General features: G+C 38.8%; 2 protein-coding genes across 11 annotated transcripts in view; both read right to left on the bottom strand.

Annotated features, from left to right (window-relative positions):
* Positions 1 to 135: 135 nt before the first annotated feature.
* Positions 136 to 4,482, bottom strand: LOC121959774 (eukaryotic translation initiation factor 4E-binding protein 2-like). The gene is made up of 4 exons (XM_088071509.1): positions 4,350 to 4,482; positions 4,108 to 4,267; positions 571 to 756; positions 136 to 482 (listed from the first exon to the last, which is right to left on the bottom strand). The coding sequence occupies exons 2-4, from the start codon at positions 4,241 to 4,243 to the stop codon at positions 457 to 459; spliced, it is 348 nt and encodes a 115-aa protein (XP_087927635.1). The 5' UTR covers positions 4,244 to 4,267; positions 4,350 to 4,482; the 3' UTR covers positions 136 to 456.
* Positions 4,483 to 5,034: 552 nt separating this feature from the next.
* ank1b (ankyrin 1, erythrocytic b) overlaps positions 5,035 to 25,276 on the bottom strand; it is a 139,147-nt gene continuing 118,905 nt past the window's right edge. For 2 of the 10 annotated variants that reach the window (XM_088071501.1, XM_088071503.1), the window contains 10 exons: positions 25,048 to 25,132; positions 23,864 to 23,938; positions 23,645 to 23,776; positions 22,366 to 22,524; positions 20,598 to 20,669; positions 13,050 to 13,707; positions 11,486 to 11,756; positions 11,081 to 11,152; positions 10,055 to 10,149; positions 5,035 to 9,853 (listed from right to left, as the gene is read on the bottom strand). In XM_088071501.1, the coding sequence (XP_087927627.1) occupies positions 10,081 to 10,149; positions 11,081 to 11,152; positions 11,486 to 11,756; positions 13,050 to 13,707; positions 20,598 to 20,669; positions 22,366 to 22,524; positions 23,645 to 23,776; positions 23,864 to 23,938; positions 25,048 to 25,132 (1,593 nt within the window). In that variant the 3' untranslated portion in view covers positions 5,035 to 9,853; positions 10,055 to 10,080. Of the gene's footprint in view, positions 9,854 to 10,054; positions 10,150 to 11,080; positions 11,153 to 11,485; positions 11,757 to 13,049; positions 13,708 to 20,597; positions 20,670 to 22,365; positions 22,525 to 23,644; positions 23,777 to 23,863; positions 23,939 to 25,047; positions 25,133 to 25,276 lie in introns of those variants that run through there. The other 8 variants (XM_042509972.2, XM_088071506.1, XM_088071502.1 and 5 more) reach the window with 8 other exon arrangements.

Genomic DNA, 25,276 nt, shown 5'->3' with positions numbered 1-25,276 from the left:
AGTGTCTGATGGTTTTCATTAGTGGTTATACAAGAGTTTAAATTAAGCAGCTTGTTTTTCTTGACTATAAAAGTGAAACCTGAGCAAATGAGTACGATTTCTTTCAGCAACAAGGAAAGACAAAATGACCCAAAGTGTGAGTCAAATCACATAAAATATTTATGTTTAATGTAATTTCAACAAGACCTTGGCTTAATTGTTAAATATGGTACAGGTCTCATAAAGTCAAGTGTATACAAATTAAAGATACAGTTTTATGCATCATTTTGTGTTTGATAAGAGTACATATTAAGCATTACAAAAAAAAAAAAGCCAAATTGTTTTCAAAACAAATCTGAAAATGTATTTCACAGCTCAGTTAAGACTTGTCACTATAACTGAGGATTTTTTTTTTATCTCAGTATAAAAAAGCAATGAAAATGTTGGGAATCACTGTTATCCTCATGTCGGCTCTCTTCAGATGTCCATTTCAAACTGGGCATCTTCAAGAAAAAGAAAAGACGCAGTTGAGTAAAGTGAGGTAGGCAGTTTGAGAATCACATGAAGTACTGCAGCTTGTCCACATTTTACCTGAGCTCTCCTCTGTGTCCAGGTTGTGGTTGGTGTTGGGTGTCTGTGCAGGCTGGTTTGTGTCGGCGGAGTTGGGTTTGAGTGGACTGGTGACTCCTGGGATGTCGGGCAGTTTGGGAGGCGTACGAGCCAGAGGAGACGTCCGACACTGCAGGAGGAACTTCCTGTCGTAGATGATTCTGGTACCTGCAGGCAGCAAAGGAAACCAAAACTACTTACTGCCAATATTCTGCCAGTATAGTATGGTAAAATTCAAGTGATAGATATTTGCTGCAGCTGTGCTCATATTGCACATTTAGTTTTATGGAAAAGTTTATACTAATACCAAACTTTGGCTACTACAGAAAATAATCCTGATAAATGCTGTTACATTTAAAAGTGAAATAACATTAAGTTAGTAAAAAATAAATAAATAAATGAATTAATTATAAAATTAATCTAATAACCTTTACCTTAACACTAACTGGTTGAAATAATGGAAATAATTCAGCAGCTAATATTAACTAACTAATATTAAGAATTGTAACTTGTTAAATAAGATCAAATAAAACAAATAAAATCTAACAAATTAGGCTACTCACAATAAAATTTAATTTAATTCAGCAGCTAACATTGACATCAAACACTTGTAACTCATTTAAAAATTATATAAATAAACATCAAGTGTAATTCAATCTAATTTCATAGAATTCAATAAAATCAAACAGCTAACATCAACATAAAATACAAATAATTAAATTCAGCAGCTAGCAAAGCCATTTAACACATGCTAACTTGTTTTAACATTTAAAAAAAAAAAAAAAAAATTCTATCTACCTTAATAAAATTCTACAGCTAATCTCAACATAAAACGCTTACATCTAGTGAATAAGGAATACAATTAGATTAAGTTAAATTAAATTAAATTAAATTCAGCAGCTAACATTTCCATTAAACACTTACTGACTTATTCAGGTAAAAAACAAACAAAAAAAATATAATCAAACAAAATTACACAGAGAATCACAATATACAATGCTTTTAACTAGTAAAAAAATATACATTTAAATTAAATATAATTCAACAGCTAACACCGACATTAGACGTGCGCTTGTTGGAACAATAAATAATATTGTTTGAAAATAAAGAAAATCTAATCATTCCAATTTAATAACATAAAAAACAAAAACCAAAAAAAACAAAACAAAATAAAACGCTAACCTCGACATAAAATGCTTGAAACCAGTGGGAAAGGTAAACATTTATGTTAAATTACATTGCATCTTATATTAAAATTAGTAAATCATAACTTGTTTAAACAGGTAAAAAATAAAATAAAAAGCAATTTAATTCTATCTTATATTATAAAATTAAACTAAATACTACAACTAACCTCAACATAAAATACTTGTAACTAGTTGAAAAGGACAAGATAAAGTAAAAAATAAAAAAACATATAAACTGCCTCCACAGTATTGTGGGGACCTACTTTTTCTCTGTCAGGACTATTGTGTCTTTACTGCGCACATGTCCATGCATGCCCGTGATCGATGACCTATTTCGCCACGATGATGAACTTTCACTGACCCAATTCTGTTTTATCTGTGTAAATCTGTCCCACCTGGTGATGTCACAGAACACAGTATCAGTCATGATGGACATGTGCACACTGCGCCAACTTTCCCACAACAAACGAGGGAAAACATTTTCTGCTTCACTTTTATCAGCCTGCTGGAGATTTCCTAAGGTCTCAAGCTTTCAACGCTTGAGTAAAATACTGAATAAATGGGAAAATGAGTGTTGTTTAAAGTGGTGCTGAGCCAAAAATCAGTTCAGTTTAGTAAATGTCTATATGTATGTTTTTTTTGTTTGTTTTTGTGGAAAGCTAAAATAGTGGTCGATATGTTGCACTTATAACACATAAGGCAGTTATTACTTTATTTAACTTATTAAATAAGTATTTCTTTCTCTTGTTAATATAACCAGTGTGTCCTAGCGGATCCAGCATCTAGTAAACATGTTGCTGCAGCCCAATAACAGCCTGCCATAACAGCAAGACTATAAATAGGATATGACTGAAACCAAACAGTCGTGGATTGTGCAAGTAATGCTCAGCTACAGGCGACTCACACTGAATCCGGAAGTCTGCTATTCATAATTCACCGATGCCAAAACTGTTGCATGTTTCTTAACATGAAACTCTCCTAAACAAGAGTCTCTGATTCTAAAATCAACAGATCACCCCCAGAGGACTTCAAAGAACGAACTCAGAAATGTCTTTTAAATGGAAAATGTTAATAATGCCTGTACACTGACTTCATCAGTAGCATAAATGACAAAATAAATAAATCATAGAGCCATTATATGAAAGATTAAATAAGTGCATTAAATATTGATCGTCAACAGTTTAGCACTACATTGGTCTGTTAATCAGATGCATGCTTCTGATTGTCTGTCAGCATACAGACTCTGTTACAAGCAGAAGTCATGCATTCAAATCTTTACTTATGTACAAGGTCAAAGGTATTAACATAAAAATGTACCTGAAGCACGCAAGTAAAAGTTATCTTTATGCAAAATTTGGCCAATCTCAAAATATATGTTATTGTATAATAACAGCATCAATAATAATAATTTAAGAAATAACAATAATAATAAAAATAATATTGGTAATAAAATAGTGAGGGTGGAGACAATTTTAGTTAGCTTATATATTGCTGGGTAGCTTAATTTGTATCAATATACCATCATTTATCAATTGATTTTTTTTTCTTTATTAATAAACAGAAACTAGTGGCTAAAGCCATGAAATAAAAGTACAATATATGCATCCTAGATGGAGTGGAGTATAAAGTAGCATAAAATGAAAATAGTCAAGGGAAGTAAAAGTATGTCAAAATCTCACTTAAGTACAATACCTGAATAAATGTACTTAGTTTCCACCACTAAAGCCTACAATGAAATGTAGAAAAACATTGACGCGTACAGTAAAAGGGCTGCACATTTTACTGACTGCATGATTTTGGTGCAGAGGACTGTTCACTGACGGTCTTTAGCCTTCAGGAAGCACCAACACTGTCAAATATTAACAGGACAACAGATTTGTGGACAGGACCTATAGCCCAACTCTCAGAAGTGCTTCCTTTCCACGACCTTTCCTCACACCACAATAAATAAAAAGTACATTTTATTTTACTAATGTAACTATTTCATTTATCTCCACAGTAAAACTAAATTCAAAAACAAAACAAACAAACAAAATAAATATATAAAGCAGTGATTCCCAACTTCTCAGTCCAAAAGGGGGTCAGAGGTCCATTGTGAATGGACAGCAAGTGACTTGTGAATGTGTCAAGTTTGTATAAAAAAACTCTTTTTGATATACAGTCAATTTGTTCAGGTTTCAAAGGGTTACATCTGTTTACTTTTATCTTACAGACCCATTTCTTGTCCCTTTACATCTGTTTCGTGATTTATTATTAACCTTCTTCTTAACCCCTGTTTTATGTGTTTTTTATAAGCCTGTGTTATATTATATTTTTGATAAGTGCATATCACCTCCTGGCGTCGTGCTGAACAGAGTCCCTCCTGGGGTCGTGGAGTAGTCCTGAGGCATGTGGGCAGCATCGTGGATGGCGACCCGTCTGACGGCCGGTATTTCCCGGCTCCTGGTGGTCTGACCTCCCGCTGACATCTCTCACAAACACGGTTTGTGCTACTATGACAAGACAGACGAGGACAGTTACGTCTGTGAGTGTGGAGGACGCACTGAAACCACAGTCGGGCAGCAGAGAAGTTACCTTGTGCCTCCACGTGCTCAGTGAACACTTCCAAAACAAGCCAGGGCCCTCCTTCACAGCAACACGTGGAGCGGAGAGCGGTGATTGGCTGAGAACAGGGGGCGTCATAGCACATGGGGGTTGTAGTTTTTCGTGCTTCTGCTCCATCAACGACAGATATTACCTCAATCCTAGACACTGAGTTTGAAACAGGGACAGAGCGGTATTAAAACAAGATAATGAATGAATAAATTTAAAAAATTAATAGATTTCTATGGACATTTTAACACATGTAATGCCATTTTAAGAACACTGTAAAAATATAAGTTAAAAATCATTAAAATTTTAAAATGCGTATGTATTTGTTAAAACAAGCACAAATGAACTTAATGCGAAAAAAGTAGTGCTGACACTGAACTTTTGTAGCATGTAGCACTATTACTAAGTGCCATATCAGAAGGATTTTGTGTGTTTCCGTCCTTGTAGTAAACTCATGGCATATTGGAAAAATGTCTTTAACTTTCTATTTCACAATTTAGACATTTTCTTTAAAACCATTCTTCCACTTCCACAACACTTTAAAGCTGCACCTACACTACGCAACAGTGCATGTAGGAATGTTAAAACAAAACTACAAAATAAAAGTGGCACTAATTTCAGGTTTGTTTGTTGTTTTTTTTTGTTTTTACAAAACAAGAACAAGACATTTATGTCACATCTTTGTTTATTAATTCTTGTAAATGGTTTGAGCTGGTGTACAGGGTAAGATGATCTATACATATCTTCATGTCAGAATGATTCTGATTGAAAGGCTTGTATACATATTCACGTTTGTTTATCCTCTCTCCAGGACAATACAAAAGAAAACAAGTGGTCATAGCTACAAAGCCTCTACATTCCCCATGATGTGGGCGTTGGCCTAGTCTAGATAATGCTTAAGAACATCCATAACAACTCTATGAGGGTGCATAGCATTCTAATTAAATATATTTTGTCATATATTTATACATATATTTTCATAAAAACATTTTTTGTGCATGTGCGCAGTTGCATTCCTTAGGATAGAGTAATATGATATTGCGTTTACATTGTCATGTATCCATTCTAAAGGAGTATAGGTGATCTCTATTCTTTCGCAACACTTACAATTTTACAATACTCTTTTTTTTTTTTTTAAAATACATCGTCAGAAGGTTACACGTCCTCTCGAGTCACAAGCCCAGTAAAAACTTTTTCTTCTTCCCCCTGATCCAACAAGGTTTTTAACCAAGCACCATCTCTCGCTCTCACACACATACACTCTCTCTCTCTCTCTCTCACACACACACACATATACGCACATACGCACACACACAAACATGGTGGAGTTAAATTTATCATAGTGCACAAGCTCGCTGACCAGTTTAATTCAGACTGCATTCCAAATAATCATTTTAATTCTAAACCACCTCAAAGTGTAAACAGAAGATTTCCATTAAAAAAAATGACCTCACAAATAATTATACTTCGCAGCTAAGTGTAAATTTATTTTGGATTTATAATAGATCCATATATGTTTTTGTTTTTTTTAACTGGACGCTAAACAAGAGAATAATGGCTTGGAGTTACAGCTATAATCCTTAAGATTTAAGTTGATTTGGTAACACCTGCGGCTTCTGGTGGTAACAACCATGTCATAATAATACAGCTCCCAAGAGTTGTATTTGATTAGTGTGTATTGACCACTGAGGGCAGCGAATACACTTGAAGGTTGCCAGTGCCTGAGGATAAATACTGAGGTAATGAGTCTCTCTAATATATTGGGGTTTTTTACACCTTATTATTTGTGTAATCAAATAAATCAATCAAATTTTATGTATTTTTCTGACATTATTACTATTTTTTTTTTTGGTCGATGAGAAAGTTGGGAGAGAGAGGGGGATGACAAGCAACAAAGGGCCACAGGTGAAGAGGCCAACCCATCAAATTTTATTTTTGGTAAACAATTATTTTTAATTATTTTTGTATCTCCTACATCATAGTCTAAATAAGTAGGGTTAATTCTGGTATATTTCAACCCCAACCCTATTTTTTCAAGTTTTTGTTTCCAATTAACTAATGCAGATCATTTTTGTCCAAAAATTGGGGAAACATTGGTCCATTATTGAGAGAACATTGCAGCCAACAGAAGTGAAACAGGCTGCGATATAACGTTAATGGCTAATTCCACACCACCCTTTTTTTTGCCACTGACAGGCTCAGATTATTTATTTAGTGTCTGACATCATTATGGAAAGGATCATACAGAGACAGACAAAATTGCTATTGCCCAACCCACAAGACTCCCTTTGAATAAAGTAATTTTTTATCATTGTAAAAAACACTTCATTCAAGGTGAAGACTAAAGAAGGCAGTCAGCAGTGTCATTTGACTTGCTAATACTGACTGGATGTTGTCTACTTTTAGAAAAATCCATGCACCAGTATTCTTTTCTACATAACATTTAGCACACAAATCATCTCCTCTGAATCTTGTGTGGGTATGTCATTTAAATACCTTGTGGGAAAGACTGAACTCTGCCACTAACAATGAAAACTACTTCTGTATATACTGTAGATAATTCCCCATGCAAATACACTGAATGGCTGTTGCAAAAATGCCTCTGAAAGTATACTATTGGAGTCTGAAATCTTAAAATCTTAAGGATTATGACTTTTTTTATTAGGTTTATTTTCTTTCTATTAACTGCTCTCTTTATAGACTGAGGGAGTCACTGACCTCCATAATCCAAAAAAACCTGCATCAATCATGCCAGTTTGGACACAGTGTAAATATAAAGTTTGTCCTCTGGTGGGTGGATTCAAGGCTCAGAATCACAGGTTTGACTTGATGAGAACATCTGTCTTGATAAGATTACAGAACGGGTCAAAAAAGGCAACTGAAAAAAAACCCCACTACCGACAACCCAAAAAATCAGTGTTTACATCATTAAAAAAAAAAATCTTAACTTGTTTAACCTTTTTGGTTCATTTTTGTTCTCTCTGCCTCTCTAGGAGTCGCAGAGAGGACGCTCTGCATGTAGGGCAAAGAGCTGAGGGGTTACTGACCACATACTCAATACTTTGTCTCCTCTTTGGTCTTTTTTGAATCAAAGAGCTTCCTACCACACATTCACACTCACAAACACACTTTCACTCAAACCATCCTGCTCCATATGTTCCCCCCATAAACCCCTGCGCATCCCCATCCCTCCCTGAACAGCCCCAACACCAAAGTCTTCCCAGTTTGTGTCCCGCACTTGTCTCTGAGAGGAGGACTTGGAACTTAAAAAAGGAAAACATTTTGATTCTGACTGAGCAGAACTGAAAACCTGAGTGGAGTAACAGTGGAAAACGTGATATGTAATAAACGTGTGCTATATCGGATGAGGCTCTCATGTGCACGGACTGGGCATGGGAAATATGTGCATTTGTGTGATGTGTTAACTAACTCATTCATTCATTCAGTGTCTCAATCATTCAAGCTACAGTAGCATTTACAGTACTTAAATAGTGTGTTTCCGGGAAATGTGTGCTACTACGATACGACCCCTTCATAGTGCTGCAGGCAGGTTTCTGCATAAAGGAAGTGTTTCGGAGATGAAGAGAACGATGGGTGGTCTACAGTGTGAGTGTATGAAAATAGTGAAACACTATTAATTATTCAGAAAAAGAAAATGGAGCTTGGTGGTGTCCACCTCACGGCAGCAGCAGACTCCTTGATTAAGCGAACATATCCTGGTTTAGATTTTGCTACGTTAGGTGCTGAAAAATTCCTCTCCGGCCTCCACAGTTCCACTCTGCTACAGCTCTTCTGATCTTGTGTCCTCTTGGACTCTTTCACATCTAGCTCCAGTGAGATACAGTAAAGCAAAACTTGAAAGCGGCTCATCCAGATGGCATTTTTGTCTTCGCTTTTCAGGTCCAAATCCATTTTGTAGATATGCAGAACCTTGGCTTCCATCTTTGTCGTTCTTTTTAGGTATTATTGCTGTGGCAAACTCAAAAATAATTCAAAAACCCCGACCAGGCAATACCTATCTAATCATGTATGCATTTCTGATTATGTGTGTGTGTGCTTTTGTTTGTGTGTCTTCAAAGTTCACGAGTCTGGGGTCAGTGTTAATATGACAATCACAGTGCTACCTGTCTGTCCGCGCTGCACAGTTCCTGTCACAATCACATGTCGTACTGTAGTAGCGTCATGCTATATCACACGTGCTACAAATCCTCCTTCACATGAAGTAGATCCTCCGCGTTGTTTCCACGCCATTAACTTTGTTGCAAATGAATGAGATTGAGGCGCTACAGCCATTGCAAACAGATAAAGAGGGAGCACACATAAAGTTTGAAGCATTCCATGGAGGAGCTATAGATGCTGATGAAGAGGCCTGTGATTTTACTGCATAATAACCGAGGCTACCAATATAGTTAGTGAATAAAGATGAAGCACGCTACAGGGAGAAGTGATGGAAGAAGGTAGAAAAAGGTCACGAGGGAGGAAAACATCAATCTTTGTGTTGTCGAGCTGTTGCACAATACAATCAAGCGACCAACGCCTCTCAGAAGAAAACACGGAAGAGATTCCCTACCATTGGTTAGACAATACTTAAAACCAAGGCTCCGAAGAAAAACAAGAAACGAGCTTCATCCACAAAGGAAAAAGACATCAGACAGAAACACTCACGAGCAGGGGGAGCACAGCGGATTTCTCATTCCAGCACTGAGCGCGCCATGACATCACAGGGCCAAAGAGGCGATCATGAGGTGGGGCTCAGCGCCAAGCCAAAGGCAACAAACACATGCGGTAGAGAAGAATATGCGCACACATACATACACACACACTGACACATGTCCACGTAGCATAGAGTGCATATATCACATTGAGAATAAGACGGGAGAGGGTCCAGTGAAAGAAGCATTGGTAGGCTCAGCAGAAGCTTAGCTGTATACAGAACCATCCATTGAGGGACTCTTTTTTTGGCTGTAGTGTCATTGGACTCAACTTGCTGACATAAACCACTTCAGTCGGGGGGAAATAGGTCCTTAAAATGGCCTGTGACCCAAGCGTGGGCCAGCCCCTTACCTTGTACCCCTTCAGTTTGTAGATAATGACAGTTCAAAAGGTCAAAGGGCATGCACCAGCAGTCATCATGCGATTACAGTTCACAGGAAGCACTTTTTGTTACTTTTTTTTTTCTTGGTTGTTTTACTGACATTTATGTTGTTTTTTTGTAAAAAAAAAAAAAAAAGGAAGAAGAAGAATCATGCCTTAGTCTAGTTGATATTTTTCTTTACAAATGTTAAAAAACTACAAGTTGGACTCCTTTTTTTTTTTTCTCCTCTGTCTCTTTTGTGGTGCTCCATGGTCACACGTAGAGGATGATATTGTGTTTGTCATTGTTGTTGTTTGCACGTCTTAGTCTCTGTCTTCCTCTCCTTTGCTCATTTTCCTCTCCGGCCTGGTTGTGTTTTTGTGGAGGATGATTTGGCAGTGGCTTTCCGGTCCTAGAGAAAAAGAGATGGACAACATTTATGCACAAAACACAGGATGAAATCTATTAGAGAAAAAAAAACAAATCTACATTTCTAATTTTGCACATAAATGAAAAAAGAACAGCATGTGAGAGACTACTGAGTCCAATATGTTGTCACAGAGGCTTCTATCCAAGCACTGGGATGCACACGTGCTTGTTTCATGTCCCGTACCTGGAGGACTGGGTAGTATGTATATTTCAGTGTTTAACTCTCCGCAGACTGGAGCGTTGCGCTGACTGAGCGCCCTTTCTCACATCCACCCCCACCTGGAGCAAGGAGGGAGGGAGGAGGGAAGGAAACAACACTCAGACCAGTTAACTGCTGAATCTTCCACATGTAACCAGAGCAGGAAACTGAAGGTGCATTTCCACCAGATCCGGCAACAGAGGGCGTCTCAACGATTTCTGTTCATTTACAATGTCAATAATATAATACAGACTTATAATAATATAGGCTGCATAATAAAAAGTTCATCAGCAGGCCTTTACATTGCTTCCTGTTTGACATGGTGAGCAGAGAGCCCGGGTCCGCCCAACTAGCAGCGTGTTTAAGCTGTCAAGCACATTCGAACATAGGGTACGGCACCAGTCGGGAGCCCATCCAGCAGCCACCAGACTGGCGCAGTGCGCCCCCTAGCATCTTTGCCAGATCTGGTGGAAATGTAGCAGAACTTCTCTGTCTGCTGGCCAGCCACTGTAGCTTGCTACAGTCCCAAAATACAAACAAAAAATGTGCAAGCACTTTGCCAGTGATGATGGTGATGTCTAAATTGTGTCTAAACAGTGAAAATCAGGCTTCAGTGTGCACATGGTGGTGGAAATATCATGTGATTTTGAACTGTCAAAGCAAAAGTTATGCTGCTATACCAACCACCAGTCAGCTGACAGTACATCACTCCAGCGTTACCATTAGCCATACATAAACATAAAAAATGCCCTTGAAGGAGCGTAGCTCTCAGAGGAGCTCCCCAGTGGGCAGTTCCTCTCAGGGAGTCCCCAAACTGTTTGGTCCAAAAACACCTATCATGGGTTTGTTGTCAAATTTGCTGATAGGGACAAAATGCTTTAACCAACATTTGGCTGGTGGTTAATTTCCCGCTCTTTGTGTTAAGCTATGTGACTGATTCACAGTAATCTGCTTGGGTTGACAGTGTTTGTGTGTGACTCAGTGTAAATGATGAAAACACGACTGACTCACCTTTCTGGCAAGTACGCGTCCGTGTTCATCAACAAACTGCGCCTCAGCAGCATAGTCCTCTTTCTCCTCTCTCTGTACAAAAGTAAGACACATTTACATGTAAACAGCAGATCATACTGCTCATATTTGACAATAATGTAAATAACATGTAAAACAAAAGCAAAAAGTATTGGCATGGCAGATATTCCCCATGTGTTGCACCACACAACACATCATTCTGATCAGGTTCATCAAAATAATCCATTTTGATGATTGTTGAGTTGAGACTAAATTTGTTGATGGTCGTGGGCAAAAAAACCAAACTGGATGACTGTTTTCCCATCTGATCATTCAAAAAAGATAAAAGGATGGACAAAGATGTTCCCCCTCCAGGCGCAGGAAGTGGCGGGTGGTTGGCAACCTGACCTGGCCCCGCCTCTGCTCCTGTCCCCAAGCACATTGGCCCGCCTCCTGGTGAGAGAAGCCCAGCCCCTTGTCAAAGGGCTGCGTGCCCTGCAGGAGGCGCCCACGCAGCACATGAGAGTAACCCGTGTCACACACCGGAGTCAGCAGAGCCTCCTGGGCCACGCGCAAGCCTGGCATGCTGCCGTCACGTCCTGATGACACTGAGCCCACCCAGCCCTGCAGGGAGTCCTTGTCTGGTAAGTAAGGTTGAAATGCTCCACCTCCAACCACCCTGGAGAACAAAATGCAAACAGAAAAAGAAAAAAAAAAACAAACACAAAGTGATGTAGCAGATATGTTGTCATTTTACATACAGACAGTAGAAAACAACATAGTTATGAAAATTATGAAAACACAACTGACTGACTGATTTTAAATAAAATAAATTAATCATCTTTTTTGTAAGATTGTCATATACATATGTGCATGATGATTTCTGACTAATATGTATGTTTGTTTTATCCTATGTCACATTTGATCATGTGATGAGACAATAACATTATACGGTAGCTAGTTTAAGCACATAACCAGTTACTAGTGTGCACCAGGGCCCATCAAAATAGTGTGCACTGGTGCCCGTGTTATCTATCTTACGCCACTGCTTTACAGTTATTGCAGTGTCAAGGTTAATATACAAAAATAAATAAATAAATAAAGCTATTAAAACTCTACACAACATGCATGCAACAGACATGATACTCCCCACTAACTATTACCTTGAACAATTCATGAAGTTGTACGTGGTCATTGCAAACATGGGAGTGGACATATGGATTGTATATAAAGATGGATCACATGTCAGTTCCCCAAAGTGTAGCTTTTTCCACCTGGATCGCCCCCCGGTGTCTGGCTGTGGTATAGGTCCTAAAGCCTGCCTCTCCATGTTAGTGAATGGGACATAGGCCAAACTAAAAACTCTTCTTCCCAAAGATGGTTTCGTTTACTGAGGGTAGCTCTCATCACCCTGATTTTTGTTCAAGTGTTTGTTTTGATGAGAAGTTGGGTTTTAATGAGCTATTCAATTCTACAAAAAGGGGATTTTCCGCTTTGACTGACAGCTGTGACAAGCAATCCATGCGCTTGCATTCAATGGTGATGCTCATGATTGGTTGGATGGGTGTTTTGGTGGGAACTCCCCCGCCAAAACACCCATCCAACACCGCAGACACTGGCTCTAAATGACATCACTGGATAATAGTAATCTGGATATTTTAGCCTCACTTAAGGATAGTAGGGGTAGGTGGGGGTGTATCGTCCAGCTTTATATACAGTCCATGGTAGACATCACTTATTCTGTGTTACCATGTTTGGTTCAGGAGATATGATGCAAAAACTAAAATGGTCACCATAACCACCTCAAGGTATTTTTGCAATGGCTCCATTTCTGAAAAAGTTAAGGTCCCCAAACTGTACAAGTGTACCAAGTTTGCTTTTATGAAAAAGTGAGCCTAACCCTTAAAATTTGGCACATAACATCTGGACTAAACACACAATGTATTCAGTCTGACAGTTACAGCCCACGCACCGGTTATCTCCATTGTGCTCCGAAGCCCGACTCAGTCCCGACATCTCACACCGCTGGGCGTACACCTGCTGGCCTGAAACAACAGAAATCCCTTCCACTGAACCCAACCCAATACCTCCACCTCCTCCTTTTGCTCCACCTCCTGCTGCGAGGACCTCCCCTCTCCTCCCATCCAACCTCTGACCTCCCAGCTGTCCATTTAGGTTGACCTTGGGAACGGCGCCACTGGCCCTCACTCTGTCATATTCTGCCAGTACAGTTGCTGGCTCCTGTGGCGCCTCCTCCTCCTCAACCTCCCCTTCCTCCTCCTCCTCCTCCTCCTCCTCTTCCAGCTCCATGATTGAGCCGCTAGCCCCGCTGGCACCGCTGCTCGGGCGCCCCAAGCTGCAAGGAAGGGAGAGCGTGGCGCCCTCTGAGTCGTCAGCCCGACTGCTGCCCTCTAGTGACGAGTCCTCCACCGTGACCAACGAGGGGCTGACCCCTGCTGGCCACACCTGAACATCCGACATCTCCATTAATGTGTCTTCCTCGGTGGTGGCGATGGGGGCGCACTCAAGGCTGGAGACTTCCTGCCAGTAGGGCTCGGCGCCCAGCGGGGAGGGCAAGCTGTACTGCATGGAGGCCGGGGACAGCAGCTCCTCCTGCACCAGCCCATAACCTGAGGAAGGACAGGGGCGAGACAAGAGAAAGACTAACACCACGCAGACATAGCCAGGGCGAGGATGGGGAGGAGGTGGATTGACTGTTTCTCCAACCTGTGAGGAAACAGTGAGGCTCAGCCCTGTCCCAATATACATGAAAAAAAAAGACTGGAGTTAGTCTTTATGAAGCCACTAATTTAGGATTGAGTTATTCTTCAATCCTTTTTATTAAAGGAATACTTAAAGGAAACAACCATTCGTATATCAGTTACTCACACATTGAATTTATGAAGAAAATGTTTTTCTTGCATCTTGTGGTGAACGAAGAATCCACAATCAGAGAAAATTGTTGATGAATAGAGGTCATAAGGGTCCAACTACAAAACTATATCAAAAACATCTGTTTAAAATCTATCACACAACTACTATCCAAGTCTCATTTATCCAGTCTTATGCTCAGTACTTCCCAAACAGACAGCACTTTCTGGCCGGTAACTAAACTAAACATGATACTTATCTACGCTCTCTCCAAAGCCAGACTCAATTGCCAATTATATTATAAAACACCAAAGTCACAAAATAACACAAATGTACTGATTGAGGCAGAGGCAGACCAGCAGCTCCTGTCTTCAGGGAGGTAAAATTACTGATTTTGTCAGTGGAGTCTGGCTTTAGAGAGCATAGATTAGTTTGAGAGTTTGTAAATGGATGTTTTGATATAGTTTTTTTTTTAGATCCAACCCCCAATGACTTCATATAATCAAGAATTTTCTGTTTTTGTATTCTTTTTCACTTAAGGCCTGCAGAAAAAGTTTTCCTCACAATTTCAACATAACACAAAAGCCCTTTAATACAGAAAGCACACTGTGGAGCCGCTACTAAGTCCCTTCTTTATGCGCCCTCCTATGCATTTTTATACAGAACAAAATGACGGCAGCATCTTTCCACTCCAGTGTGTGATTTTAAATTGGTTCCAGCATTGAGGCATGATCGGCTTCTCATGTGAAATAAAATATAAGCATCGGCAGCACTCTCCAAACAATAACAATGACAGAACCATGGACTTTAGAGATACCGGGCATTACAGGACAATAACAATCATTTATCTTCACTGTTACACGCCGGCTGATCTCGTCCTCTACTCATAGGGTAAGGAGCTCCAGAATCTCATTATTTTCCCAATTTACAGACATTAACAGCCACTGTTCTACTTTGAATTAGCCACTAACTGCTAGCATTACTTTTTAAATCTCCTACAGTGGGATGCATGGAAAACACGTCAAAACGTCACACCTGCCCAACCAATCATGATCACGGCCTTCCAGCTTTACGTTTTACACAGATCTCATTTCGGGGCTGATACTGCCTCCTGTCACAGCTCAGAGGTGAGACCACTCTGCCCCCCCTCGCTGTGATCGTGCATTATATACAGAAAGGCGAGGCGACATAATTCCCGCCTTGAACAGTTAGTGTAAATGCGGCTAGGGAGAGTAATTGATATACAAATGGTCATCTCGAGGCTAGGGTATTCCTTTAAGTGTTAAAAAAAGATATGCTAAACCAGCAACCAAGTCATTCTCAGCCAAAAAGTTTTTGTACAATTTACAATTTGAAAGGTAGAGCACAAGAACGGCACTCGTCTTCAGCTTCTTTTTTCTTCTAATGTAGATTTGTCTTTTTGATGATTGTGGATTTGATTCAAGCACTTTAAGTTATAGTCATTGGGACACAGCAATAAGAGTGAGGTGAGGGTCAAAGGGGTTTGGTGTGTCAGCCACTGTGCAGGGCTCTAGTGTGGGAAAGTGAATCTGCAGAACATTCACTGTGTTCCTTGATAAGCAGAAAAAGGTGTCTAGAGTTAGACAGCATATTAATTGTGGGGTTGGCACGATATGAATTCATCATTATCATCAAAATCATTAGTTGGGCTGATTAGCAAAAAACGCATTTACATACAGCCAAGCATAAAATTACAATATTTAAAGGAAGTGTGGTGAATTTGAAATCTCAATATAGATATATTGATATATATATACAGATATATGTTCAGATAATTAAAACAAGCATTTTTTAATTTGTTCTTTATAAGCTGACTGTTGGTGTTGACCAATCAAGGCAAAGGCTGGGTGCTGAACTTTCTTCAGCAGTAACAAAATATTTTAGACAGCTGATTAGAATAAGCTGTTTTTCTACGACATCCCAGCAGCTGTGATAAAAACACCCACGCTGTAACAACAAATATAAAACTCTAAAACTATCGTTCCAACCCGTGTCACACCTTCCTGATTGGGAGTCAGCAGCATCTTGCAGATTCTGCAGAGGAAAATGCAAGTTACTGTTACTCTTGCATTGTCAGAGTCATGCATTTGTGTGTCTGCATCCCCAGCATCCAAATAAAGGTCACTGTACACGCTCTCACACGCGCACACGCACACACACACACACACACACACACACACACACACACACACACACACACACACACACACAAACACACACACTAATAAATACAAACACACACATTAGACAATGTTTCAACATTTTTTTGTAATTGATTGTGGCTGTTAATGAAAGCAATTTTCAGAATCACAACTTAGTCTAAATTTTATTTTACATGGAAGGGATCATTTTTAAAATGTCTAATCAATCTCGTGGTTGCAGCATTCAAGAGGACTTCATTTAGGAATTGATTATTAATAAATAAATTGCAGCACTGGGCTCACAAACATTTTTCAGCCACTTTTTAAATCATTAAATCCATGTATAAAATAAGTACATTTTACACACTAATGGGGTGCTAGGCTATAAATTTGTGTTCTACTTTGAGTCAGTCACCAAGACTTCACTCACTGCAACAACACTAGAAAAATACACAAACACACTCTACACAAACACACATTATATTCAGCGCTAATTTTTGATATTTCAGTGATAATTTCTGACAATTCAGTGATAATTTCAGATTATTCAGTGACCATTTTTGATTAATAGTTTTGATTATTCAGTGAAATCTTTTGATTGATAATTTCTGATAGTGATAGTATTTGATTAATAGTTTTTGATTATTTATTGATGATTTTTGATTGATAATTTTTGATTATTCAATGACATGACATTTTATAATTTAGTGATCATTTTCGATTACTTAGTGTCATATTTTGATAATTCACTGATAATTTTAGAACAAAACAAATATGTGATGTCATATAATATAATAATGTGATTCACATTCATATCAAAAGTTATGTTCACATTTTCAACAGGCTGGTTAACTTAGTTTAAATGTCATTTAGATTCCCCTCCATGACATTCCACAGCTGGTGTTTTTTTTTTTTTTTGCTTTTGTTGTTGAATAATTTATGTGGCATTTCCATTTATTATCAATTATCTGATTTAAAAATAAATACATGGATAATGTCTAACTATTTAAAATCAAATACAAAAATACTCTCACAGTTTTGTACGTGTGACCAGTTGGGATTGGGCATTGACTTATTACTATAATTAAATAGTTTTTGATAAATTGTTTCATCAATGAATTCAGATGAATGAAATAAGGTGAAATTGAACAGTAAAGGAGTACTTCACCCAAAATGAAAGTTAGCATGCCTTCACGTAGTTCTTCTCAGAGCCCTAAACCGATTTGGAGTGCAGAGTATTCAGTGAAGCATCGAGGTGTGATGCCAGCTTGGGTTTAATGCTGACAGGTTTAAATCACAAACATCTGAACACTAAGTAGAGGCTTTATACAGTAGTAGTGTGGCTGAGATGGGGCTTAGCACAACCCTATCAGTTTAACTTTCCAGGCAATTTTTACAAATCGAACTTGTTTAAGTTTTGCCTATTGTAATCCTGAGTTAACATCATTAGTATTTTTTTAGTAGTAAATTAATTACAGCTCATGCATCCCATGAATATCCTTCTTTGTGGCATTACATCAACTACAGCAATATTTAACAGTCTCATTTAATTAACAGCTTGTTTTGGACCTTGATTGTAGTTATGAAAGTTATAAAATACATATTTAAAATGTTATTACTTTACTAAAATTATACCTTTAAGTGCATTTACAGAATGGAAACTGTTGTACAGCTGAGAAAACAGAAAGTAAAGGGGTTATCTACCTAAATACTGTCCATTATTGATCTGTTAGTTAAGATAACAACTGAACCCTCAATCATTTTGTTCAGTTATTTAGCAAAGCTGCAGTTTTCTTTCCAGAAACAACTGCTGATAAACTGTATATCCAGTAAGTCATATAAGTCCACCTTAAGGAGAGTCTACCTTCACTGACCTGCCAATGTGCATTTTTTATTCTCATATTTGAAATACTTCCAGGTCAAATTAATCATTGCAGAAAATTTGCATTTTACCAGCACCTTTTCTACCACAATTAAAATCTCACAGCAGGGAATGCTGTTGTAAATAAAGCCATGTAGCAGAATCATAACAACAACAAAAAAGTATTAATGTTATTAAGTATTAAAGGGTGAAATACCTCTTTACTGTGCAAGTAGCTGTCTCTCAGAGATTTTGGACTAAAATGTGAGTAAGCATGTGTGTGTGTTTCTGGGATGGTACAGGGCCAGGGTGATGAGATGTGGCATCAGAATGAGGTGGACAGGGAGGAATGAGTTAGAATTAGAAATGAGAGTTAGAATGAAGTTAGATGAATCTGGGTTAGCCTTTCCCTTCACTCCTGCTATTTAAACACAAACACGCACACACACACACACAGGTGTCAAAGGCACAGGATGTGGTGAAGCACAAATGAACTCCACAGAGATTGTCATGGCACAAAAAAAACAAATAAAAACACAAAGACAACACGCTGCACAGCACGCCACTCACGTTACCACTGCACACACATACACACAACACTGCACTCATAATAACATAGAGATGAGGACACACATTTTTGGCTCAGATATACAGAAATAATCCCACACACCCAAACCAATACACAAACACACCTCACAGCATTATCCCTGCTGGCAGATAATGTTCAGACAATGTTAACAGTGAGTCCATCATCAGACCTTGGGCAAAACATAGTTTATGAAAGCTTAATTAGATATCTAAATGTAAATTATTGTAATAAGTTAGAATATAATTAATTTATTATAATTAAACTGATTTTAATTATATTAGTATTTCATTTAAATTATAAGTTTAATTAATTTAAAAAATCTTTTTATTAAAAAATGTGTACAAACTAGACTATGCCAAGTCCCATTTATCAAACTCTGAGAATAATTTACAGTTAGTAATTTTGCCCATGAATGATATCATATCACAGCAACATTGTTCATTGAACATTATTTGCTACGCAGCTGACCATGTGTTACAGCGTAGCATCAAATAACACACCATTTGTTTTAATAGTAAAGAAAAAAACAACATTTGTTTGTTAATATAGCATTAAAAGCAAGACCAAAATACACCAATTGAACAGAGAAAACATTTTACACCGTGAAGAAAACTTCATACATTGAAAGCATGCCATGCACATAAAGAATCAAAAACAGCAAACTTTATTTTGTTCAGGAAATTCCCGACTCACAAGTCCCAGTCACTTTAAGAACAAAAATCAGAGTAGACCTGGGTAAAAATGTATTTTAAGATATATATTTTTTAACATATTTAATGTACTACATATTTAATATAGCCTACTTTATCTTGCAAGGCATTACAAACATTTGTGTAAAAAGAAAATATTCATACACATAAAATCCTTGCAAGTAGAACTAAAAGTAAAGTGATTTTTGTGACTTACATTGAATACTAACAAATTCAGCTACTATTAACCAAAGCCCAGGTCTGAAACACACTCTCTCTCACACACAAACACACACAAACAGATACAGCAAAGCATGCAGCATGCACATGCACAAACTGTAGTACACACACAGAGCTGGATTGAGAGGAGGAGAGGGTCCCCGCTCGACTGAACGAGGGAGGAGCGCGGGAAAATAAGATGACAAGAGAAGGAGGAGGCCCAGAGGTCAACATGAGGTCATATGAGGTCAGAGGTCGGACAGGAAGAGCTGTGAGGAAGAAGAGCAGGAGAGGGGAGGAGGAGGAGGAGCAGGGCGGCTGGGCAGCAGATGAGACATGTCATAGGTTCAGAGACAGACTGAAAGAAGGACGGAGAGAGATTGTCCTGAGCAAAAGACAGAATTTGAAGACCGCGAGAACGTTGCAGTAACGTTACAATGTCTGTGGTCAATCAAACTTGAATTCTGTCTTGTTCTCAGGGAAAGACAAACAGACAGAAAGAGGGAGGGATTGAAACAAAGTATGAAGGCCCAGAGCACACTATCATCTGTGTACTGCCACTTTTGACTAGTGTATCCATCCCAGACACACGTGTGTGCACACACACACACACACACACATACGCATGTATGTGTGCACACACTCACACAGACACACGTACACACGTCAACAAACAATCTCAAACTTTTTTGATTTAAAGTAAGAAATGTGTAAAGTGTTGGCTTGTTCTGCCTTAAAATGTCTTAAAATCAGTGATAGCAAAAGGGAGTTACCCTCGTTTCTCATATTGAGGAAGAAGAATAAGAACCATCATGTTCAGGGCTCAAGTATGAGGTGTGAAAAACAAATGAAAATAAATGACTTGTGCCCCGGTGAGAATGCACAGAGGCGGTGTTAGTGCATGCTGCAAAAGGCTGGGCTCATGGTGGGAAAATGACACCATTCCTCAGACCTCAAAAACATCATCTGAGACTGATTATCATCATCATAATCATCATCATCATCATCATCATCATCATCATCATCACCATCATCATCATCACCATCATCATCACCATCATCACCATCATCATCATGTACATGTCATGAGCAGCAAACCACCATGCAGCCCGAGTTCCCTTCAACTTACCCCTTCTGAAAAACGGGGGTCTAATAACTCGTGGCTTGCGCACTAGGCGCGGTGGCCTTGTGTCCGTGACCTCTTGTGGAGCAACAGAAACAAGGCAAAATGGCTGTTACCCACACTCAAGGGAAGCAGGGAGGTTTTCAGAGGTGGAAAGTAAATGAGCTCACCTTATTGAGCTGAAGAATTTTGTCTCAGATTATGAGCAGTGATGACTATACCAGCTGCTGTGACTTTCGTTTGCAAAAGAAGCATTTGAGCAAATAAGTCCTGCAGGAATAATTGTGACTCACAGTGATAATTAATAAAAAATGAAGAAGTTAGTAGTTTTTTTCTGTGAAAATATTTGTAATAGTTAGTATTTTTTTAAGTGTCCTTGGATTCCTGTTCCTTGTAAATATATATTAGGGCTGTACCCGACTCAGAATGATGTCAGTTGAATCAGATTTGGCTGTTCAATATGAATATTTGACAATTTGTTCCTTTTTTTTTAAGTGTTTGAGAGTTTGAACGGGGTTGCGTGGATGTTCAGGGTGACAGCGACGCTCATGCAGTGTATTAAACAAGCCAAGTTAGCCCTTCGAGTTAATTCATGCTAACTATGCAAAGGATGAATTGGAAATGTGCAACAATTCGCCGACACTAGATATCAAACAAAAGCCGTTAAGTTGCTGCGCACTGTAAATTCACCACTTCTGGGGACCAAAACGTCGCCAGAAGGAGATCAAACTGCACACTGATTGACAAAAAATAATTAAATATTAACGACTGCTGGACTTGAAGGAACCTCAGATGACTGAGTGGTCTCCAACTGGTGAACTGAATCTTCGACTTGCAGAAGGCAGCCCTAATATATTATCCGCAAATATTACCAGGTACGCCAAATACTGCACTTGGTAATTGTAGTAATTGAGCCTCTGATTAACTTTCCTACCAAATTCTGCTTATGCAGGAAAATTCTTCAAACTTTCCATTTCTGATCATTACAGATCATCATGGGACAATCAAACAATCAAAAGTTTTGGCATTTTTCTCACAGGTCTTGAATGGTGAATACTTTTCATTCTTAAAACAAATAAATCCATAACTTACTATAAGCAAAAAGGTGAAATGATGTAACCTTGGTGATTGTTTCACTGTATTTAAACAAAGTGTTAAGAATTCAAACAACATTAAATAACTTGTTTAACCTTTTGATACCTAAGCAAATTGTCTTGATTTCTTTCAAAAATATGGGAAGAGAGTGACAAGAAACTTAGCAAGAAATGGCCCAAAAAATAGCAAGAAATTAATTTAAAACATTGCAAGAAAATTACCTAAAACCCCAAAAAGAAAGTGCTAACAAAATTCATATATTATTTTCTTTTTTCTGTAAAATAAATTTAAATATAAAATTAAGAGAATTATAAATATAATTTTCTAGACATTTTTCCCATTTTTAATAATATTTAATAATCCCACCCCTCTAGCTAATTTTCAGATAAATTCCTTGTCACGTTTTACTAAGTTTTTACAGTACAGTTAGCGAGATATTTCAAGTTGCTCATCATGTTTTTTTCCTGTGTTATTGAAAGAAATCAAAACAACTTTTTGGGATGTCAGAGATTTAAATGCTAGTGATGGGACAACTGATGCTGATCCAGGTGTGAAAGGGTTAACAGCATGGCAGATTCTGCTGTCTAAATGTCACAGAGTAATTCGCCGTTCACTGATAAGGATACTGATATGAATACTCTACATCTTGTGTGATGTCTGATGTGTTTGTGTGTCTTACCATTGAGCACACTGGGGGACAGCAGGGTGGAGTCACGATCGCTGAGTCGACAGGCGCCCTCCTCTAAAGAACCGGGTGCTGGCTGTGGAGCCTGACCCTCCAGAGATGTTACAATGTCTGCACGATCAATGTTTTTCAGAGCGGTGTAAAGGCTCTCCACTGAGAGGGACAAACATGAAGTGGGGTGGGAGACAGATAAGAAAGAGAGGAAGATCAACAAGGAGGTGAGGGCAGGGAAGTCAAGACAGATCACAAGTCAGAGAGCATTATTTGCGTAGACAGCCAGAGTCAAAAATGTTGGTTAAAGGAGGGCTGTATGATATTCAGAGCCTTCTATGATATGATCGATGATGCAGAGATTTTTTGCGCAGAGCTTTCTACATGGAGGGCGCTAAGTCGTTGTGTAGCAGATAACAGTGCTAACAACAGCAACAGTGACAGAGCTACATTGTTAACATGGGTGCTAACCTGACGGTTGATGCGATCACTGACTTTAGGGGTCTTTGCGCCTCATGCAAAATACATGACGACGTAATTTTTGGCTACTGACCCTGGTGATGGTGACACAATGGCGAGGCCAAACTGGGCTTAGTAAAAAAGGAGTGACGTTGAGGGATTTTTAAGAAACTAACCAAGATGGCAACAGCTCATGTGGGACTTTCTGTTTCTCTTTCTGCTTAAGTATTTAAATGCCGATGACAAAAACTACAACACTTGTTCACAGACTTGTAAATTCTACTTGTAAATTGATCTACAACTATTGATAATAGCACTTAGAAATCGAAAGTGAACAGAGAGGTTCGAGATTTATTCTCATTTGCATTTTGGTCTTGCGATGTAAGGATACCATTACGATAAAAATTACAGTGCACACAACTTCAAAATCTTGAACAACACATTTGGGGCGCTGCTGTGTTGAGGTTCCAAAACAAATAGAGCACCGGCACTCTCTGATAAATGTATTTACTCTATTTGGGTAATTGTTTGCCTGTGTTCTGTTTGTTAAGGCAACCATTACTCCACCTGTCTTTACATGGCAGTAGTTGTTTCCTGCTGTAATAATGCTCTGAATATTCTACAGAGCTATTTTATTTTGAGAATAGTCAAAAAAAGGGATGAACTTTTGAGCTGCAGTTGATGTAAAACAATCCAGCAAAAATCAGCTTCTATAACTTACTGCAGTTTGTATGTACTGCCAAAAAATACTGCAATTTTGAAGAAGCAGACATTAGCTACTACTAGCTAATTTCTGAGAGATATACAGTAATGTCACACTTACTCTTGGCCCTTTTGCCTTCTCTGCTGGCCCACAGGTTGAGCAAGGCAGAACTCTGGTCCAGCAGTGAGTTGGGATTCTCCACACGGATCCTGTTGATGTCGTCCACACCAAACTGAAGCTCGCGTGCCAACTCTGTCAAATGAAAAGTCAAGTTGATAAAAAGATAAACAAGAAAACACAAAAGGTTTTGTAGCTTGTTTGATCTCTCAAACGACTAACCTGCCCAGCTCAATCCCAGCTGCTCTGAAATGATGTTGATCTTGATCTCAGTCCTCTCCATGGCATTCACCGTGGCTAGAATAAAAAAAGAAAAAAGAAGAAATCAGCTGCCATGCCACAAATAAGTTTGCATTTACTGAATATAGAAGATTGTACCCTTGACTGTAATCAAAAGAAATAAATATAGTATGTCTAAGTCACGATTTATTTGGACAGTCCAGCAAATATTTAAATAACCACAGTTTGGGATTTTTAGGGCCTATAATATTAACCTTGGACCATCCAAATGAGTTATTGACAAATACTTGAACAAATACTCTGTGACTTTAAAGACTTGTCATTGAGTTGATCTACTAATAAAACTGTCAATAGCAATACTTACCTCAGCAAAAAGCATTGCTCTGTTGAAGGAAATAAGCAATACCCACAAAATTTTTCTTTGTCCAAATAATCTCCAGGGTTAACACACCATATGGGCAGGGCAGGTTAGAATTTGGGGTTCATTCAGATGCTAGTCCCACCAACCAAAGTAGCATTCAGTGACCATTACAGAGGGACTGAGGTGCATTGTAGCAGCGCTGTGTGATAGACAGAAAAGGCCTTTCCTCTTCAACCCACCATCCGCCATCAACAACGTTTAAACCAACCAGAACGGCCGTCTTGACTCTGTTTATTTACCACAGGCCAATCAATATCAGGGCTCCTCTGTCTAGCTCCACTGCGAGGTCCTGCCCATTCCCAGTGCTAAGCTACAATGCTAATGCTAACAGTATCTGCTGCCATGCCATTGGAAATCGCAGTGGAGACACTAGCGCCATGCAAACCAATCAAATAAGTCATTCATCTTTTTCGTAGCTAACAGGACACTCGACACTAAGGCTTATTTGCCATGTGCCATGGTGCCATTTTGGGTCACACTGGGACGACTGGTCATCTGTTTTGTCGCACATTCAATATGATTTCCTCTTACTGCACTGCAAAAAACTCTGGGGCGTACTTGAGAGCAGTGCATTGCATCCAAGGCTCAGTCTTTGTGCCATGCGTGCACGCGAGACAGATGGGGGAAAATAGAGGGCAGAGTGGGAAGCAAAGGGTTGGGGGTAAAGGGGCGGTGCAACATTCAGTGCCCGTCTCCACTGTAATAAATCAGGAGAGGGCTGAAGGTCGGGCAGCGAAGGACTCACCCAAACCAGGCTCGTTCAGTGCACTGTAGCGTTCCCTCAGGGCGAGGGGGGTTAAGGTTCTTCTGCGCTCCTCACTTCCAACAACCTGAAAAATAAATAAAAACAACAAAATCACATTAGAATTATTCAGAATTATTGTCTAATGTGTCATTAATGTAGCACTTTTTAACCTTTCAACACTCACTTTTTGGCCCACAGGACATTAGCACTTTGTAAAGCAGAGTAAACC

The sequence above is a fragment of the Plectropomus leopardus genome, chromosome 20 (genome assembly GCF_026936395.1).
Source record: "Plectropomus leopardus strain MGB_pleo_1.0 chromosome 20, ASM2693639v1, whole genome shotgun sequence".
Lineage (NCBI taxonomy): Eukaryota > Metazoa > Chordata > Actinopteri > Perciformes > Serranidae > Plectropomus > Plectropomus leopardus.
This window is presented reverse-complemented; position numbering and strand designations above follow the sequence as displayed.